Here is an 18,422-nt window from a genome sequence, read left to right as displayed (position 1 = left end):
CAGGTCCCGCCCCTGCAGGCAAGAGGAAGGAGGAGGACATAAACATAAGTTTATTACAAGGATCCATAAACCCGCCAGCGGGGAAGGGACTCCAGGGTGAGAACAGGGCACAGGGAGGACAGGGCGAGAGGGCTGCTACGAGACTCATCGGCGGGTTCTAGCCGCGCTCGCAGATGACCTCGACAACACTGGGTTCCATGGGCACTGGGTCGGGACAGCGCAGGGCAGCTGAGGCTACTACTTCGTCCAGCAGCAGGTGCACTAGCTCCTCGTCTGCCACAAAGCGCCACAAGTAGAGCTGCAGGAAGTGGCAGTCCACCTGCACCTGCTGCAGCCCGAATCGCCCAAACGTGCGTAGACGCACACACTCCAGTAATGTCTTCAAGCTGATCTTAATGATGCCAGTCAGCACCGACACCTGCAGATGGACACATATGGATACAGCTCAGTGACTGCAGGCTTTTGGGGAGGAGCATACATCCAAATTCTGATCAGAGGCAAGGGAGATAAAGACAGAAATTTCTACGGCTCAGGTAAGGAGAGAACAATCCTCCTTCATGTTGCCACCATGAAGGAAAGGGGCAGATAAGTCCCAGTGGTCAGATCAGAGATGGGCAGCATGAATATGACGGGCAAGAGTCGCCACTGCCTACAAAGTAGAAATGGAGGAAAGAGGTCGCTGAGCTTGGGCTTCGGTGGGGCAGAGATCAAGATTTGATTGGGAACCCCTGAAGACTCCCTGAAGATTCAAGACTATTTTGGAGAATAGAGTGAGAGCAGAGAAGCCTTGAAATGAGATCCAGACGGACAAGGTGGCTTTGCTCTGGATCACCTAGAGACAGACTAGATAGAGTGACCACTAGTTAAGCTCAGATGGGGTCCTAGGACTCCCTGGATTGATATGGGAGCCAACCTTCCCCCTGAGATCTAGATGAGAAGGTACTTCAGACCTTATTGAATTCCACAGGGCTGAACACATCGATTCGTTCAGAGAACAGCTTCTGAATATTGCTCAAGAGGTTTGTGTCCATCGGAGCACTGGAAGGGGGAAGGAAGGAGTCAGAGACCACTTTGCCCACCCTCCTTCTTCTATCTCAAGGAGGCTCCCTCTTAGTCGGACCTGGGTGTGTAGCTAGGTGCATAGCGGCCCTGCTGCCGGGAGCTGCTGTATACAGAGAAGGTCCTTTTGCTGGAGTCACTGCTCTGGGCCTTGCGGACACCCTCTTCATACAGGAGCCCCACCTGGTGGAGAAAAGAGGTACTGCAAAGCCAGAGCATGCGTTACTGACAGAACTTCCCTTACCTGCTTGTTGAAGAACCATAGGTATGGTCACCACTTAGACAATCAGGGGAGTAGAACAAAGGCAGAGCAAAGCATAGCCTGAAACTCAAATTTTCAGCTCATCCTTGTTTCAGCTTTTTGGGTGAATTTGGGTGACATTGGGCCTGCACATACCCATAGAAATGGGGGTTCTAGTGGCACAACATGGGTACAGCTAGACCCCTTTTGTCTTGGGTTTTGGAGAGCCGTTACCTAGGAACCCAGCATGTATTAGGGTTCCACCAGCTAGCCTGTGGCAGCACCTGTACATCAATAGCTGTCGTGTCCTCCACCACACGCTTCATGACAGCTCGCACGTTCCGGGGCTCCAGAGTACTGAGCCAGTCCCGTGTCTCCACACTCTTGCGTAGCATCTGCGATATGACCAGGCCTTGCACCTTCACATAGTGAGTTAGCAGCCGCCGCGCTGTCTCTCTGGCCTCTGCACACAGTGTACTCACAGGTGTAACGGGAGACTGATCCTAAGCCAGGAAAGCAGAGGACAAAGGTTGGAGGTACTAGAGACAGATCACCACCAATGAGGAGGTGAACAAATCTTGGGAAGCGGAGGCTGAGATGGGTGCAGACCGCCAGTCTTGTTCTGGCAACAGGAGAGACTCGACCTGCTGTGTTGCCAGCATTCGTGCCCTTTCCCCTCTCCCGAGCCACTTCACCTGCACCAGAAACTGTTCATCAGTGAGTGTGAGGATGTAGGAGATGGTGGCTGTCTCATAATCCAGGCAGAGGCGAGAGAGCAGCAGGAGCAGGGCAGGGGGCGTGGCACCTCCCTTTTCTCCAGGGCTGTCACAGAAGCTCTGGGCTGTCTGGCACATGGAGCGGATGAAACCCACGATGAGGCCCTCACGGACTCCCTGGCTGCAGAACTCGCCCTGTGAAGGGAAGCCAAGATCCACTCCCAATCCCTCCTCCTACGCTGGAGAGGTTCAGCCAACTCAGAGCACAGGGCTGGTCCTTGCTCTTTGCCTTAACCCCACTCTAAAGGCTAGCCCCACCCTGCTTCCCCGCCTAGCTGTGGGTAAGGCTGGCAGCAGTGAGGTCCCTGCTACCCTTCTATCTTTAGCCCGGCGACATAGCATCTTCTCCTCCAGACTGCCTCTTGAGAATGTAATTCCACATGCAGAGTACTTGGGACAGTACTGTGTGGGTCTGGTGATGTTCCCCAAACACTAGTAAAAGGGTGCTGGGGGCCAGTTAGCAAAACTAAGCAAAGCCCAAGGACAGACATACCCTGAAGTAGGGCTTATTGGAGAAGGACACCTCCTTGGCAGTGAAGAGATGCACAGAGGCCAGTGAGGCCTTAATGTGGCTGAGGATGGAGCTGGCCACATTGGCCAGCAACTCAGCCAGGCTGGGGCCCTCCTTCCCAGCTAGGCGAGGTGCTGCCAGGGCCTGGCGAACATCGGTCAGGCAGCTCAGGAAGGCAGCTTTCAGACCCTGCAGATGGTGGCTCAGGCGTTCCCGGGCCACTCGCTCCACAATCTCTGTGGCCGACTCTGAAAGCCTAGCAGCAGCCAGCAGGGCCCCAGGTGCTCGCAGGCGGCGGTGGAAGCGATCTAGTGCCCGCACCAGCAGTGAGTTGTCACTACCACCCTGCTCTTGTGCCAGCCGCCGCTCAACCAGTGCAAAATAGCGGCCGCCCAACTCCTGCGCAAAGGCTGCCAGCTTCTCTGCACCAGCCGGGCCCTGAGCAGCAAACAATTCTTGGTAGGCTGCTGCCACCTGGCAGAGACCACCCACAAAACCATTGCCACCACGGTCGGTGAACTCTAACACATCAGGCGCTGGAGGAGAGGGCCCCAGCTCGGACTCCAGGCTGCTGAGTTCTTCTTCAAGCCGTCCCCGAGCATGCGCCAGAAACTCCTCACACAGCTCCTCAGCGGGCTCGCCTAGGGCCAGCAGCAGCTCAACGCACTCGGCCTGCTCTGGAGCACCTGAGGAGCCTTCCCTGTGGTGACAGAGATGCAGTGAGGACAGCTTCTGGGCTGTGGGGGAGAAAAAATGTGGGGGGCACTCGATGTGATTGGAGAACAATGACCAGGCCCGGAAACCACACCTGAAGCGCTGCCGCAGCTGCTGGGCCAAACGTGCTGTGATGACCTGGCAGTCATCCTGGATGGCGCGGAAGGAGGGCAGGTGCTGGTACTGCTGCAACACGGCCCTGGCACGACCCTGGTAGCGCACAGCCTGCCCATAGGCACCCAACTCCACACACTTGGTGAGGCGCGAAGGCAACTCAAAAAGGAACTGTAGCTTCCGCAGTAGTGCATGTACCCCTAGGGGACAGGAAGGGCATGTGAGCTACAGAGCTCAGGGTGGTTGGCTGCAGGGCCTGGCTGGTATAGAGCCCACCTGCTAGCTTGGTGATCCGCTCGTGTCGGTCTTGTAGCGTGGCACTGATACGTGCGCTGAAGTTGGTGATTACTGCCATGTTGGTGGCCAGCCGGTCCATCTCGTCTTCCATCTTCCGGAAGTCATTCTTCATCTTTCGAATGGTGTCTAGAAGGGCAAGAGCCGAGAGAGGGAAATGGAAATTACTATGGCAGGGAGGTGCAGTGCTCGCTGATCCCAGTGATTTGACTGAAATGGACTGGGCCTCGGCATCAGCATGTACGGGCAAGAAGGTTATTATGTTGGTGCATCGGCCCTGCTTACCATGTCTGTCCCTGGTGTGGACGGAAGAGGGTGAGACTACTTAAAATTGGAGGGAAAATGTTTTGTTTTTAAAAAGTACTTACTCGCTGTCCTGACTGACTTCATTTTGTCCAAATTTGCTCTCCATTTTTCCTTTCCAGTTCATTTTGTTTTGGAAGTGCACTGGTCCCTGGCACCATCAGTACCCAGCAGACCTGAGCCTGTATGTGCATCAGAGCTCCAGGCCCTCAGCCTGACAGAGGTTGCAGCATGTCCCTCTGGGCTCCCTGCTTTTGTCCTCTCATATATATTCCTGGGTCACTGACTAGAACTCAAATGTGGAAGCCCAGCTCTCACCCACAGCAGCTCAGCCACATGGAGAGTTAACTCACTTCACTTTCCTCTCTGTCCTCACTCTCTCAGGAGGATGCGCTCAGAGCTACTCTTTGAGAACCCTTAGAAGTGAATCCAGGAACAGACTTCAGGTACCAGCCTCTCCCTCAAACAGTATCCAGATCCCAACAACAGCCAGAAACACTTTGCACTGGCCAGAACTCCTTTTGATTCATTAGAACATAAGCTCTGCAAAGGCAGGGACCAGCTGAGCGTTCACTTCTGGGACACCCTCTGCACACAGCGGGTCAGACAATAAACTCAGACCTCCTTCCAAAATGGCCCAGATTGTCAGTGGACTTCTAGAACATGCTGCATCTTCTGTAAAGTCCCCCCCCTTCAGCCAGACTGAACCTGTGTAAGAAGGCTGTTTGTCCTTTCAAATGTCTCAGGGCCTGGCCCCTTAATGCTTCTGTCTCTATGTCTTGTCTCTGCAAATCCCACTTTAGAAGACCATGCCCCACCCTTCTACAGCCAACCCTACTACGTCACGCCCACTGGTCTCCGCCTGCCTCCTAACTATCACTCACTGCCTGTACATCAACGTGAGTGAGCCTCTGGCCGTTCTTGACTGGTCACCTAGGGCATCGATCCCACCTATTCTTGCCTCTGGTCCACATCTCTTGGCCATCACCTGGCTACCCCTCAGCCTCAAGCCCTGCCCCATTCTATAATCCCACCACAATCCTAACTCAAGTTGAACATTTATTTTATTCTGGCTTTTTGAGACATGGTGTCCCAGTTTAGCCCTGGATGACCTGCAACTTGCTATTTAGACCCAGAAAGTCTCCAAGTTAACTGTGATATGCTTGTGTTTGCCTCAAGCAAGCACTGGAATTATATTCAAGCATCACCAACTGAGTTTACCTTTTCTTTTTTTGTTTTTGAGACAGGGTCTTATTATGTAGTTCTGACCTGGAACTTACTCTGTAGACCAAACCAGCCTTGAACTCACAGAAGTTCTTCTGCCTCTGCCTCCCAAGTGCTGGGATTAAAGGCGTGCGCCACTATGCCTGGCTTTAACTCCTATTTTTGACTTCAAAAACATGGAGAACATGGGACTGGAGAGACGGTTCAGCAGTTAAGAGAGCCTGTGGCTCTTGCAAACGATCTGGTTTTCTTTCTTTTCTTTTTTGGTTTTTCGAGACAGAAGATCTGGTTAACCTCCACATGGTGACTCACAACCATCTATAACTCCAGATCCAGAGTATCAGATGCCCTCTTCTGGCCTCTGCTGGTACTACATGCCTGTGGTACATAGACACTGCACTGACAGACAGATGCACGCATTCATGCAGTGCACCCACAGTATTTTTTTAAATAGCAAAAACAAAGAATAAAATAAAAAACCTACAGACCTAACATTTGCAAAACAATGAGATTTTAATTTTTTTCCACAAAGAAGTTGGTTATCAATAGTGAAGGGAACTCTTTACATCATCCACACAACACATGAAACAAAACATTCCTGCTGCCCCCTTCCCACACACAGAGCTTGAACCCAGGGCTTCTCTAATGCTAGGTTAATGCTACTTCCGTGCCACAGCCTTAGTCCTCACCATTCTTATTGGGTTTGTGGTTCGACAACAAGGATGGCTATTATAAAATAGAAATGCCAGATGTAAGTTACGTGTGAGCAGCGGAGCTGGGAGAGGGGCTGTCCTGAGACAGTGCAGCGCGACAGTGTCAGCTTGACAAGTTATTCATAAACACTGCTCCCAGGTAAAGCCCCAGGCCAGTCAGGACTACATAGTATGGTACTGTCTCAAAAAATAACACAGCCACGTGTTGGTTGTGGTGGCAGCAGAGGTGCATGCCTTTAATCTCGGAGCACCAAGGAGGAAGAAGCAGGCAGATCTCTGAGTTTGAGGCCAACCTGGTCTACAGAGTGAGTTCCAAGACAGCAGGCTACACAGAGAAACCCTGTTTCAAAATTTGGCTCCCCAGCCATGCCCCTTAAAAAGAAAATATCATAATGAAACACATCCCTTTGTATGTTAACTCACTACTTTTTAAAAAAGCAGACTTCAAGGCTGGAGAGATGGCTCAGTGGTTAGGAGCATTGACTGGTCTTCCAGAGAACCCAGGTTCAATTCCCAGCACCACATAGCATTTCATGACTGTCTGTAACTCCAGGATTTGACACTCTCACACAGACATATACTTAGGTAAAACACAAAAGAAAAAAAAAAAAGGCGCAGGCAGTGCAGTGGTAGACACGCCTTTAATCCCAGTACTAAGTGGGCAGAGACTTGAGGCCAGCCTGGTCTACAAAGTGAGTTCCAGGAGAAACCCTGTCTCAAAAAAAAAAAAAAAAAAGGGGAAAAAAAAAAAGGGAGAAAGGGAAGGAAAAAGAGAGAAGAAAAATCAATTCAACACATTTATTTTCTCCTCTGACCTTTTTCCTTTTTGAAATAGCATCTCACTATGTAGCTCTGACTGGCTCAAAACTCCACCTGCCTCTGTTTCCCGAGTGCTAGGATTACAGGCATGCGCCACCACACTCAGTCTTGTCTGACCACTTTTCTGAACTCAGTCTGTCTCACTTTTTAGGGCTGACTAACACTGTTGCTGAGTCATGTCACTTATTTATCCATTTACACAGCTGACACCTATTTGGATCGTTTCTACTTTTTGGCTACAAAAATTGTGTATGAAGTTCTGTGTGGACATGTTTTCAGTTTTTTGGTTTTTTTAATTTTGTGTGTGTATACCTGTGAGCACATACACATAGGCATGCAGAGCATATGGATCTGTGCACATGCGTGGGATGTCCTCACCACACATACACACATGCAAGTCAGAGGCCGATGACAGATGTCTTCCTCTTTTGTGTGTGTCTGTGTGCAGGTATGTGTGCAAGTGGCCACAGAGGCCAGACAGAGAGATGAATCCCTGTAAGTCAGAGGTACAGGCATCTGTGAGCTGCCTAGGATCTGAAATGCAGTCCTTTGATAAAGCAAACTACTGCACCATCTCCCCAGCCTTCCCCAGCTTTCTTTTTACAGACAGGGTTTCTCAATGACCTGGATCATGCCACTTCACTTCAGCTGGCTGGTCATCCAGGAAGCCCAGGGACACACCTGTTCCACCTCACAGACTGGGGTTTCAGATGTGTGCTGCTACACTTGTTTGTTTGTTTGTTTGTTTGAGACAGGGTCTCAGTATGTATCCCTGGCTGACTCAGAATTCACTATGTAGACCATGCTGGCCTCAAACTCATGACAACCTTCCTTGCTCAGCCTCTGAAGAGCTGGGATACAGGTGTCTGTAGCCAGTGCCAGCATATTTCTTGAGTAAATGTAAAACTCTGTAGTGTTTGCAGATTAGCAATCTCAACTCTCTTAACATTCACTTTATGATTTTCTCCTTCCTTAGAAAAAAGTTCAAAAAATTCAAGCCATCTCTATTAATTAACAAATAGATGTCAAACACTATACATATTCCAACAAATGAGAAAGTGTAATACTGGCGAAATTCCTATGGAAAATTCCTCTACACAGAAATCACTGTCTCTTTTCATCTTGAAGGTAGCATTAACAGATGAGCACTTACTCACTGAATCGGGCTTAAATGAATCAAAGAACAGCGAGGATGTGTTACCATAGCTGCACTGTGGTACTGGCAGACCAGTATGCCCTGTGAGAACACAACCCCAGATGTGGTCTGCCTCCTGGACACGAGGTTTAATGTTACTATACAAACATCATGTGCACCTCCTGAAAGGCAGACAGACGGCAGTGTGAGGAGAGCTGAACTATCTAGTAGCACGGCTGGAGAGAGCTCAACAGCTGAGAGTGCATACTGCTCTTGTAGAAGACCTGAATTTAATACCCAGCATCCATGTTTGTAGGCTCATAACGGACTCTAGCTCCAGCTCCAGAGGATCCATGGACATCTGCCTTCACATGTCCATATCCCCCCACACACATAATTAAATGCTGCTGCCATTGCAGCCTGCTTCCCTGCCCTGTTCCTTGGCATAACTATAGCCATTTTGCTTCTGGCCTGCCAGCCATCCCATATTGCTGACATAAAAAGAAGTAGACACAGTAAGAGTTTAGCTCAGACTGAGGTCAGGCTGACTATATATCGAATTATGAGGTTTATTACTCTTCTTGGAAATCCTCCAGCTGTGGCCTTCAAGCAAAGCCAAGCTAGATACCCCAGCTATGGCTTTCACTCAGAGCCAAGCTAGAAAAGGGGTTAGTCTGACCATTATGTCTAAACCACTAACAAACTTGGAAAAAGGCAGAGCACCCCGCAGCCCACCTTGAATCTGTTTATGAGCTTGTTGTGTTTTTCCTTATATAAGCTGACCCTGGGCAGTGTACAAGTATACAGCTTTCAGCTCCCAAATCTGTGGGCTGTTGCCCTAATCAATCAGTCTTGGAGTGTGCATCCAATAACCACCCCTATCCGAATGAGATTGGTGTTCATTTGGTTTTGTGGGGAGACTCCTGGACCCTAACAACTGCTATTACTAAATCTTGGAAAATGAGGATGCAGACAGAAAGGAAGGGAGTGACAAGTCTGCTCTCAAGGCAGACTGACCAGAAACAAAAGTTACCACTAATAGGCATTTTTAAAAATTTTTAATTGACTGTGAGATGGCTTAGCAGCAGGTAAATGTGTCTGTCATCAAGCCTGATAACCTGAGTTCAATCCCTGGGACCCTCATGGTGGAAGGAGAGTACAGACTCCTGAAAGGTGTCTTCTGACCCCCACACAGATGATGTGGCCCCCACACATGCATGTGCACAAAACCAAAGCTAAAGCTTACTGAAACGTCTTGGTGCTTCCTAAGTGCTGCAGAGAAACTCATTTCATTCCAGTCTCTTCCCAGCTCTAGTCCTTAGGACAACCCTCCCACAGGAGTCATCACTTCAAGGCAGTGGATTAAGGTTGGGACTCAATTGTAATCTGGGTCTCTTTCCTCTAATCCCTGTTTTCCTCAGCACGGGGTGGGGATGGGGTGTAAGCCTGTGAGGAGTGTGTCCCAGTGGGATCACCTGTAGCTGAGATGAACTTGTTGTAGTTCTCATAGACCAGGGTCTGCATGTCGCTGTCTAGAGCCCGGATCTGCCGCACCATGTCCGTCTCACTGTCCATCAGCTGGGCCAGAGGACACTCTCTACGCAGCTAGAGAAGGAGGTAGTAACATTCAGCGTTAGTGCTCACTCATGTCCCCCTGCCTTGATTTAGGTTAGACAACCCTAATTCCACCCTTATCAGGAATTCCATATATGGAACCATTAAGTGGCATACTTCACAAATCCCAATTCGGGATTTGTCAGCTTTCAAAGTCTTCTGGCTCAGTTTAACCTAGGCCCAGCCTAGCGCCTGTCAGAACATAGCCACGCCCACTACCCCTGGTCTATCAAAACAGCATCCAGAACTCAGACCCAATATCACCTCAAGTCAACCCTAACTGGCTCAGGCTTCCTTATCCTCCAGATCTGCCTCTATTACCAAGTAAGGGCTGTCCTTCTCTTATGAACTCTCGCTCCCATCACCATATCAACTAAATCGGGAGTATGATCTAGGGTCCACTATATTTGGGGTCTGGACCCGCCCCACTTCACACACACACACGCACACGCACACGCACACACACACGCACACACACACGCACACACACACACACACCTTGTCCAGATAAACTTCCGGGTCGAAGTGCGCCCCATTGAGATCTGTTGGGTCTAGAGGGTCAGGCCCTGCGGTGTGCCCCGTCGCCTCCCCCTCCGAAAGGCCGTAGTAAAGCTTCAGCATCCCGTGAGCCTTCCGCCGACGCTCTGGAGCGTCCGCCTCGGAACCTTCTGGGGAGTCCCCAGGCCCGGACCCTAGGCCAGGACCCACAGATGCCGCGGCCGCCATAGCTCCAACCTCAACACAAGGGGGTGAGGCAAGGGAGGGGAAGGAAAGCGCTTCCGGGGACCATAAACTTGTTGAGACCAGGCGGTCCTTCAAGTGAAACGTTCCTCTGCAGCTGTAGGATATGTGAGACTAAAGTTCCGTCTTGCGCTCGTTCTTCTGGAGCGCAGAGGTTTCGTTGAGCTTCCGGCTCATTAAGCATCTGTGATTTTGCTGTGCTACATGGGCAAATCCGTGGCATCCCAATCCTGCATCCGCACAGGAAAGAGACTGGCGGAAGATTGAATATGCGTCACAGGGGGTCTGCAAGGTTCAAATGTCCATTCAGTAGCCTACAATATGGCTTTAACGCAGTGTTTCCCAAGGTCCTGTCTCCAAGGGGTCATTTAATATGAGAAACTCTATTCTACTTAGAGAACAGATCCTGTTAGTCTTAAGAAATTTCTGGAAAGTGATACGTGAGCAGTTGGGATCGTAGATAATTTGTAAGTTTTAAAGATGTAGACATAGACCGGGCGGTGGTGGCGCACGCCTTTAATCCCAGCACTTGGGAGGCAGAGGCAGGCGGATTTCTGAGTTCGAGGCCAGCCTTGTCTACAGAGTGAGTTCCAGGACAGCCAGGGCTACACAGAGAAACCCTGTCTCAAAAAAAAAAAACCAAAAAAACCAAAAACAAAAATAAAGATGTAGACATAGAGACGAAGCTCTTAGGAGAGGAGTGAATGAGATCAGATTGGTATATGCTGAGTTAAATAGAAGAAAATGAGACTTTACTAATGATGTAAACGTTACCGAGGATAGGCTGGTAGGATGCTGGGCTGCCAGGAGTTTCAGCAGACCAAACACTATCATCTGTTTTTATCTGAAAACCAGGATTTAAAAAAAAATCTAAATGGAATAATTTTTATTATTTTTTTCAAGACAGGGTTTCTCTGCTTAGCCCTGACTGTCCTGGAACTGGCCCTGTAGACCAACCTAGTGCGGACATCTGCCTGTCTCTGCCTCCCGCGTGTTGGGACTAAAGGAGTGTGATACCACTGTCACCAGCTCTACTGCCCAACTAAAAACCGTTCTGAATAGTATTAAAATTAACTTGCCATCTGTCCAGCCCCCAGTATTTATTATTTTTAATTAAGTGTATTTGTGTGTGCAGAGGCCAGGGGCTAGAAAAGTGTTGGATACCTCAGAGCTGTAGTTGCCTACCATGATGCTGGGGACCAAAGTGGAAGAGCAGTACACATCCTTCACCATGAGCCCATGAGCTATCTTTCCAACTCAAACTCTTTTCTTTTTCTTTCTTTTTTTCTTTTCTTTTTTTTGTTTTTGTTTTTTTGAGACAGGGTTTCTCTGTATAGTCCTGTCTGTCCTGGAACTCACGCTGTAGACCAGGCTGGCCTCGAACTCAGAAATCCGCCTCCCTCTGCCTCCCAAGTGCTGGGATTAAAGGCGTGCGGCACCATCGCCCAGCTCAAACTCCTTTCTATCTTTCTTTTCTGTTTCTTCCTCTTTCAGACAGGGTCTCACTGTGTAACTTTGGTTGACCTGAAACTATTGTAGACCAGACTGGCCTTGAACTCAGAGATCTAACCGCCTCTGCCTCCTTAGTGCTGGACTAAAGGTTTGTGCTACCATGCCCAGAGACCACTTCTTGACCTATCACTTATCACTGCTTTTGTCACAGACTAAGTGGCTCATAAAACCTAAAGCATTTATTCACTTGGTCTTGGACCAAAAAAATTTCTTGACTTCTTATTCAGTGAGCTATTTAGAAACTGTACATATGAGGATTTCATCCCACAAAGCTTTAAGAAAGTGAATTTGAGCTGGAGAGATGGTTTCACAGTTAAAAGCACTTGCTGCTCTTCCTGATGACCCAGGTTCAGTTCCCAAGCTCACAACTGTCTAACATCCAGGGGATACACTGGCTTTTTGGCCTCCATGGGGAGCAGGAATACATGTGCATGCAGGCAAAATACTCATACAGGAAAAATAAAATAAAAAATTTTTAAAAGAAAAAAGACAAACCAGGCATGGTGATGTGCACCTGCCTAGAACATTGTGGGGCAGATGATCAGGTCAAGGTCATCCTTATAAGTTTGAAGCAGCCTGGGCTGCTGAAGGATGTGTACTGCTCTTGCGCTTTGGTCTCCAGCATCATGGGTACTTTTTGGGAGACCGAAAGCTGAATAAACAACAAAGGGGATGGAGAGATGGCTCCATAGTCACGAGTGGGTTCCTGAAAGCTGTCTTCTGACTGTCACATATGCACTGTAGCACTGCGAACACTCACTTCATCCACACTAAAATAAATGAGGCTGGGCATGGTAGCACAATCCTTTGATCCAGGCAGGTAAATCTCTGTGAGTTCGAGGCCAGCCTGGTCTAAAAAAAATGAGTTCTGGGGTAACCAGGGCTGCCTAGTGAGTCCTTGTCTCAAACAAAACCAACCCTGGGTTAATTAGAACTAATTAAATGTGATCATCATTTAAAACCCTGTTTATCTTTCATGCTATAAAAATACATAAGCCTTGGGAGAATACAAACCAGCACTGCAGAGAGACAAGGAAGGAAAAGTACAGGATCCAGGTGACAAGAAGCACCAACACCACAGAACTTAGACAAGGCTGACTACCCGATCAGAGGGAAGACTGTACTTTGCTGTTTCTGATTTCCTATGAAATCTGGTGGCCAAAACTAAGAGGGAAAGGCAAATTTGCTGGGTTTGGGGGAATTAATCTGTAGTCATCCCAAAATATCATCCAAAGAAAAGGGCAATTTAGATTCATTTCCTGTCTCTGCTCATTGAAGTTTGTGGTAACAAGCCGAGTTAACTCTAACTTGAGCCTAGGATGTGGCCAAAGCCTTTCTTTGCTTGGAAACCTTCAGCTATTCATCTAGGCCCTAATCATCTGCCTAAACCTTGCTTGTGGAGCTGGGACATGCCCCTCTACCTTTCTGAGTCTGGCCTGTTCCTTCTACAATGTCCCCTGAGGAAATACTGAGCTGCCAACAAAGTGCAGAGGATAGGATGCTGTCCCTTCCTTACACCATAAGCTCTTGCAACTCAGCACCTTTAGCCCACCCCTCCACAATGGAACATCCTCAATACCCAGACACATTCTATTTGTTGGAATCAGGCTACATTCTAGAACCTTGCCCTCTCCAATTCCTTCCTCACTCTGGAATACACTGCTGTTTCCGACAGAACACCCTAGCATGGCAGGATTTTGCTGGCCCTGGACAGTGACTGCTTGCTCCAGTTCCTGGGTCTGACTTGAGAGCAGGTTGTAACCAGGATGCGGTGGCGGGACCGCATAGCTGTGCTATGCTTCCCTCCAGGCCTGATGCTCACTGTAGCTGCACTCATACTCCTCTTCATCCACTTGGGTGTCTTTGCTAGCGATGTTCACAACTTCTGTGTCATCCACCACTACGACCGCATGAGCTTCCATTACACGGTTGTACTGATAGTAGGTCTGGGGTGGGGCTCAAGGGCTGGCGGGGAAAAATTGAAGGGCTGATGGGAGTGTTTGTTATGTCAGGGGCCACTCTCCCATTGGATTGGTCTCCCAGTTCTCCCAGGTGATCAGCATCGGCTGGGCTGCTATGGGGTCACTCTACGCAGAGATGACCGGTGACAAGTTTCTTAGATGCTTTGCTTTGACCATCCTGAGTGAGTGGGGAGGTGTGCTACAAGGAGGGGGAGTTTTGAAACCCTGAGACATGGCAAGGAGGGGACAAAAATGTTGAGTTGATGGGCTCTCTCCTCTACCCAGTCCTCAATGGAGCCATGTTCTTCAACCGCCTGTCCCTGGAGTTTCTGGCCATCAATTACCGAGAGGAGCGACACTGAGGCCTGGGGACTGGGGACAGGACTAAGAAGGGAGATGGAAAAAGCTGCTTCAGATGTCTTAATAAAGTCTGTTGTTTATTTGCACCTGTCTGCTCCTTTGAGGGTTGAAGTAGGATGGAGACCCAGAGGCAAGCCGGTGTAGACCAATTTGATCAAAAGGGCTACACAGCTGGCCGTATAGCCGCAGCCTCCAACTGACTTGGCCAGGGGATCTTAGTGTCTCAGGACTGAGGGAGAGGAGTAGAGAAAAGCCCTCAAGCCTTCCCACCTTCTCTCCCTAGGACTCCAGGTCCTAAGCTGGCCCAAACACGAGCAAGGGCTCAGGAAGGACCTACACGGATGTGAGGGTTCATGAGCGGGTCCAGATTGGGATCACTGTCTGCTGCAGCCCGGCCGAGTCGAGACATAAGGGCGAGAAGTGCCAGGAAGCCCAGCAGCCCCAACAGGAGCAGCAGCCCTGCCCGCTGGAGCAGAGTCAGTGGCCGCTTCCGGGACCCAGCCCGGCTTCTAAGAGGAATGAGAGAAAAGTCAGGTCAGGCCTTGGGTCCCTGCCCTGGCACAGAGAAAAGCCTTAGTCACTACCTTTGTAGACTGGGACTGGTCACCTGTGCTGCTGTACTCGCCATCCCTATTGGGTTATTATGAAGCTTTAGTTGGACACAAATCATCCTGGAAGCCTGAATATGTTAAACATCAGGGGCACTTAGAAAAATCAGGTGGAATCACAGCAGGAAGGGGCCTCGGAACCCAAGTCCAAACCGCCTATAGGAGGAAATGGCAGAGTCCCTGGGGAGGATACAACACACTAAAGCTGCCTGTCAAGCCTGGGCCTCGCTGTGGCCCTGGTACTGAGTGTTGTTAGTCCCCAGAGTTCCCCACAAGTTCCACTGTCATCAAATTGTCCATTGTGGGGCCTCTCCTTTCTGACATCCCACCCTTGTGTCTCTGTGTACCTGAGCAATTGGGCCAGCCAGCCCAGAGCAGGCCGCCGGCGGTATTTATCATCATCACAGTCTCCATGAATGCCTGCTGTCCGGTTATCATCTCGTGTGTCATATACTTTCCTTGGGGCTGTAGAGATAGAGATGCCAGCATCAACATGCTCAGACAAACTGATGCTGCAGCACGGGTGGAGGTGGTAGGAAAGATCTCCGGCCCTCCCCAACCTAACGAGGTACCTTAAAGAACTGTGGGAGGCAGTATCTGAACTTGGAGTGTGGAAGAGCCATTCCACATGGGGCCCCCGAGCTCACTCCACTCAAATCACCCACTGTTTTCTATTCTTTGACTGGGAAAATTCTCCAGCTCACCGTGTGTCAGGGCTTCAGTACTACCCATGTGTATGACCGTGTGCTGCTCGGAACGGCTTGGGGAAGGAGGAGGGCGGGGAGCCTGACTGTAGAAAGCTGGAGCAGCCGGAGTGCTGTCTCTCTCCTCTTGCACAGGGGTAGTGGTGGCTGTGGAAAGAGAGAACTCTCAGTGGAGCAGGGAGGCAAGGTTCAGACAGCAGATGGTGGCCACCACTTACCATTAAAGCTGGACCAGTCAGAGAAGTCTGAGGAATTGAGGGACTCGGGCTCTGGGCTTATCACCTCATCAATCTGTAGAAAGGAATCTCAGTCAGTAGCCTGCCCACTCCTGCTGCTAACCCATCTGATCTGCCTCAGGAGAAGCCAACACAAACAGATGTTAGACAGACAGACAGACTCTCACCAGAGGGAGGCCCAGTCCTGCCCGGGCCCAGTTGACTGTGGCTAGCTTTTCTCTCAGTGCTGAAGCCACTGGGCCAGCGAGGTTGGCTGGGGGGAAGATGGGGCCGTTACAGCTGGGGCACTGGTAGCCTGCAGGCGCTGTGTTTCGTGGTAGCTGGGCAGCACGTTCATTGATACAAGCCCAGTGAAAGAGATCTTAGGACCCATGAAATAAGAAAGGACACACATGAGAGAGGCAAGCCTTCGAGCTCTTTTCCTCAGCCCAGCAGTCCCATACCCCAGAGGCCCAGCTCACTGCAGGAATGAATTTTGGACACATGTGTGGATGCCCAGGGCCATTCCTTTTCTTCTCACTCCAGGTCCCTAAGGCTTCTTGCTAACGCCACCTGAACCAAATCAAGGTAGAGTCTACCAACTTGGCCAACCCATGAAAACTGGTATGACTGGGAAAGGAGAAAATACCTTCTACTCTTTTGAGAGTCTTCCCTGGCCTAAAATCATCATGTTCCTTGGGCTAATGACTACACAACAATAGTCTTTGGCTGGGTGTGGTGGCAGTGCCTATAATTCTAGCACTTGTGAGGTGAACGCAGGAATATTAAGATTTTAAGGTCAGCCCCATGAAATCCTAGTCTTAAAAAAAAAAAAAAAAAAAGACTACATATAAGAACACTTTCAGGAAAGCTTCCCAGACACAGATACAGGCAGATATCTGGAGGCACAAATACACATGTGCTTATAAATACACAAGCCAACTCAAGAGCCATTCCCTCAATGTACACTAGTACAATTCACTAGTAGTGTAAGATGTGCACATCTGTACACTCATGTCCTCTAATACTCAAACCCCCACCTTCATGTCATGAACTCCACGGGACCTGTGCTCATACACACTCACTCTCATCTGCTCACCCACAAATACATCAAGGTACACATGTGTATGAGTGGACACGGAATTCCACATGGACAAATCCAGGTGAAGCTACCCCTTTTGGACCAGCACCTTGGAAAACTTAAGCTGAGGCTTTTATATTATGCTGACCCCTGACTCATTACATTAGCTTAATGTAATGGCAGCTTCCTCTCTGTTCAGTCTTAGAGTCAGCAACGTTCCCTAAAACGGATCTCACTCACAGCCACTGCTCATATCATCTCTAGCCTCCCAGACCAGCAGAGCAAGAAGGGGCTTTAACTTTTATGGAAGATTCCAAGGCCTAGGAAGGAAAAGGCTTGCAAAGAATTAGGATCTGAGGCTCTGCCCTCCAGGCTCCAGGGGCTCATTGTCTTGCTGCTTGAAGGGTACTATCAAACCAGTCTCCAAGCTGGGTCCTGGGGCTGCCCTGACCCCTTCCCAGGCCTCACCATAGCAGACAAGACGAGTGGTCTCCCGACTGGCCAGAGGTGTGTTGCACAGGCGGCAATTGGGGTTGTAGTCGCTATCTTGTAGCCACTGCAAGTAGGACTGCACGATGCACTGGAGTGGGAGAGAGATGTCACAACTGGTGCCTCAGGCTCCACGATGAGCATACCACTCCAAGGCCCAACTGCCTTGTTTCTCTCATCAGACTCATCATTTCATGTGTTCAGTCAATGAACATTTATTGAGCAGCTACTGAAGGCATAGCAGAGAGCATTATACACCAAGTTCTTGCCCTGTGGAGCTTACAGTACAGCACAGGGCATGGATTTGGAAGTACCCAATCTTGTCTGCCCACCCACCCTACTCAGACACTGCTCTAAACGCCCCACCTTGGCGTGATTGGCTACCAGGCAGTGCTCGCAGACGTTAACTCGGTGTTCGAAGCAGAACAGGTTCGTCACCTTCCTCTTGGGGCACTTGCAAAGTCCCATGACCGATCCTAAGGAGAGGAAATCAATTAGCAGGAAGACAGGTTCTGATGGCTGCCACTTTGTTCTCGCCAACGCAGTTCGTTTCTTCTTTTAAATCTCCCAATCCCGTTCCACACGAAATTCCAGCATACTGCCTCAGCAAAGGAAAGGCCACGTCCCCTGTACAGATCGTACCACAAAAGACCTATCCCTCATTCCATCAAGACGCAAGCAAGCATTAGCCAAGTCGCTCCACAACTCCAATACCACCAGCCCCGCCCCCAAGACCCCACCCCCTCTTGATCCGCCCCCAGCCAGCAGACCACGTTCTGATGTCAGCGAACCTCAGCGATGCCGGTCCGGACGGGTGTGTACAGTAATGGAAAACGCCAAAGGCTGGAGACTGCTCTCGCCAACTCCGTTTGGATCTGGCCTGATTATCCCTCCGCTGCCACGTCTCTTCCGGGTGCGGCGCACGCTGATGACGCCACAGCGCCGCCTGGACACGCCTTTACTTTACGCTGGTCGTAAAACCTGTAGCCTCAAAGGATTATTACACGGGTCGGCCTTCTGCCTTGCGTCACTTCCTCTTTTTCGATAGCCAGGCGGGTAATTTGAACGTTTGAAGACACAAACTTCCAGTTGGCGCGAGCCTTAGTAGGCGACCGTGGCGGATCCTGAGCTCGACCGTAGACATGTCCGAGCGGCGGACACGATCCGGAGGGGCCCCCCAGCGGTCTGGTGAGCGAAGGGAGCGAGGGAGCAGTGGGGCCGGGTGGTTTGGGGC

At 50.0% G+C, this 18,422-nt stretch overlaps 4 protein-coding genes and 1 long non-coding RNA gene across 8 annotated transcripts in view; 3 read left to right on the top strand and 2 right to left on the bottom strand.

Moving 5' to 3' along the window:
• Positions 1-32: 32 nt before the first annotated feature.
• Positions 33-10,283, bottom strand: Vps51 (VPS51 subunit of GARP complex). Of its 3 annotated transcripts, XM_028771031.1 has the most exons (10): positions 10,016-10,246; positions 9,379-9,508; positions 3,692-3,838; positions 3,396-3,615; positions 2,570-3,287; positions 1,996-2,211; positions 1,585-1,803; positions 1,121-1,242; positions 951-1,038; positions 33-418 (listed from the first exon to the last, which is right to left on the bottom strand). In XM_028771031.1, exons 1-10 carry the CDS (start codon positions 10,241-10,243, stop codon positions 158-160), a joined length of 2,349 nt encoding a protein of 782 aa, XP_028626864.1. In that variant the 5' UTR covers positions 10,244-10,246; the 3' UTR covers positions 33-157. The 3 variants fall into 3 exon arrangements, with proteins under 3 accessions (XP_028626864.1, XP_028626863.1, XP_028626865.1); XM_028771030.1 differs by having other exon boundaries at positions 2,570-3,615; positions 10,016-10,283; XM_028771032.1 differs by lacking the exon at positions 10,016-10,246 and adding an exon at positions 9,839-9,964 and having other exon boundaries at positions 2,570-3,615.
• Positions 10,051-11,347, top strand: LOC114624201. The gene is made up of 2 exons (XR_003711900.1): positions 10,051-10,266; positions 11,162-11,347. It is a non-coding gene; the product is annotated as an uncharacterized LOC114624201 (long non-coding RNA).
• Positions 11,348-13,431: 2,084 nt separating this feature from the next.
• Tmem262 (transmembrane protein 262) lies at positions 13,432-14,174 on the top strand. The gene is made up of 3 exons (XM_028771053.1): positions 13,432-13,710; positions 13,814-13,913; positions 14,017-14,174. Exons 1-3 carry the CDS (start codon positions 13,537-13,539, stop codon positions 14,091-14,093), a joined length of 351 nt encoding a protein of 116 aa, XP_028626886.1. The 5' UTR covers positions 13,432-13,536; the 3' UTR covers positions 14,094-14,174.
• Positions 14,053-18,134, bottom strand: Zfpl1 (zinc finger protein like 1). Of its 2 annotated transcripts, XM_028771051.1 has the most exons (9): positions 17,980-18,095; positions 17,555-17,664; positions 17,168-17,279; positions 15,807-16,000; positions 15,622-15,694; positions 15,404-15,550; positions 15,047-15,164; positions 14,429-14,600; positions 14,053-14,115 (listed from the first exon to the last, which is right to left on the bottom strand). In XM_028771051.1, exons 2-9 carry the CDS (start codon positions 17,654-17,656, stop codon positions 14,068-14,070), a joined length of 966 nt encoding a protein of 321 aa, XP_028626884.1. In that variant the 5' UTR covers positions 17,657-17,664; positions 17,980-18,095; the 3' UTR covers positions 14,053-14,067. The 2 variants fall into 2 exon arrangements, with proteins under 2 accessions (XP_028626884.1, XP_028626885.1); XM_028771052.1 differs by lacking the exon at positions 14,053-14,115 and having other exon boundaries at positions 14,148-14,600; positions 17,980-18,134.
• A 196-nt stretch (positions 18,135-18,330) lies between these two features.
• Positions 18,331-18,422, top strand: part of LOC114624185 (sororin-like) — a 6,038-nt gene continuing 5,946 nt past the window's right edge. Inside the window, exon 1 of the mRNA XM_028771009.1 lies at positions 18,331-18,376. Within this exon, the coding sequence (XP_028626842.1) occupies positions 18,331-18,376 (46 nt within the window). The remainder of the gene's footprint in view (positions 18,377-18,422) is intronic.

Source organism: Grammomys surdaster, unplaced genomic scaffold (assembly GCF_004785775.1).
Source record: "Grammomys surdaster isolate TR1022 unplaced genomic scaffold, NIH_TR_1.0 205, whole genome shotgun sequence".
Taxonomy (NCBI): Eukaryota; Metazoa; Chordata; class Mammalia; order Rodentia; family Muridae; genus Grammomys; species Grammomys surdaster.
This window is presented reverse-complemented; position numbering and strand designations above follow the sequence as displayed.